Below are 1,341 nucleotides of genomic sequence, written 5' to 3' on the forward strand. Positions count from 1 at the left end.
GAAAAGGGAGGGAGATGAATGGGGAAGGATGTGAGAGGGGAGAGAGGGAACCAGGAAGAGAACATCAGAGCTCAGTGAAGAACCTGCAGGTGAGAAGAGAAATAGGGAGCCCCAGGGCCCATCCTTGGTCCCTACAAAGCCTCCGAGGCCATGTACAGCAGGTCAGCCAAGTAAATCAGCAGGGTAGCGGCTGTCAAGACAGCCACAGTCCAGCATTCATCCCAGACACACACAGAGCAAGTGAGGGTTTTTTTTTCCCTCTATTTTATCATGGCAGCTCACATCACTGGACCACAGAGGCAGCCCACCCAACTTCTCGTGAAAGGGGCAGAGTGACCAGAGATCAGAGCGCTGGTAAAGAGGAGGATGGAAACATAGTCTCCTTTTACAGTAAAGGATAGTAGACAGGTGTCCGTGTTTCAGTGTCATCTTTGAGCAACAGGGTGGACATCATCCCTAGGTAGAAGCAGACGGAGCACAGGATCGTTTGTCTCACCATGGCAGACGTGTACTGGAAACGGCTGTTGCAGTTGATAATGGTATGAAAATTAAAGCCAAAATGACATAGAGCAGGAAGATCAACAGTCTCTCGAGCATGCCTGGACCAGCAGGCACAAAGCAGGATGTGTCGCCAGCCAGGGCGCAGGTCCAGGCCCCTGCGGCGGCGTAAAGCACAGCACTGATGCAGGAGGAGGCAGTGGCGGAGATGGCCTGGTTCCGGGTGTGGCTCTGAGGCAAGAACCGGACATAGTTGGTGGTGAAAATAGTGGAGGCAAAGAGACAGAATAGGGTGAAATAGAAGGCACAGTGGTAGAGAACGTCATAGCAGGACAAGGGGAAGTGGGATTGGAGCCCACACAACTCCACTATGAAGACGGTGAGGGTCTCACCGAAGCAGAAGCACCACAGGAACACAGACCGGTTGACTGTGCACTCACTCCAAGTGTCCATGCTGGCCACCAGCAAGGAGGGCAACCAGGCGGAGAGCAGCTGCCCCAGGTGGAGGAAGAAGCCCACCGTTCTGGAGCCCAGGCCTGAGGAGGTTCCCGTGGTGATGGTGACGGTCAGGCAAGTCACCAGCACAGGAGTTGTAACCTTACTGGTTTTAAAACCAAAGGCTTGTGAATAATTAAAAAACAGCTCAGGGTTTTGACGGACTGGTTCAGTTTCACTCTGCCTGTTTAGTTCTGTTTCTGTCTTTGTTTTTCCAGAAAGATACAACCACCAATCCTAACAATGTAAGGACCACACTCACGGTCTCACTCCAGCAAGATGGTTTCTGGTTCCTGGTTACTGTTCAAAGAAAGAAGTGCAGCACACCCGCAGTGTGCAGCCTGCAGC

At 52.3% G+C, this 1,341-nt stretch overlaps 1 protein-coding gene across 1 annotated transcript; it reads right to left on the minus strand.

The window, feature by feature from the left end:
- Window positions 1-492: 492 nt before the first annotated feature.
- LOC147349711 (myeloid-associated differentiation marker-like) lies at window positions 493-951 on the minus strand. Its single transcript, XM_086364997.1, has one exon. It carries the CDS (start codon window positions 949-951, stop codon window positions 493-495), a length of 459 nt encoding a protein of 152 aa, XP_086221123.1.
- Window positions 952-1,341: the final 390 nt, after the last annotated feature.

This window comes from Bos grunniens, chromosome 21 (assembly GCF_055505025.1).
Source record: "Bos grunniens cultivar Pamir isolate PY7600 chromosome 21, Bosgru_T2T1.0, whole genome shotgun sequence".
NCBI classification, from domain to species: Eukaryota; Metazoa; Chordata; class Mammalia; order Artiodactyla; family Bovidae; genus Bos; species Bos grunniens.

Excerpts from the sequence above, each read along its gene's own strand:
- LOC147349711 (XM_086364997.1), bottom strand. The coding sequence starts at position 951 with ATGGACACTTGGAGTGAGTGCACAGTCAACCGGTCTGTGTTCCTGTGG.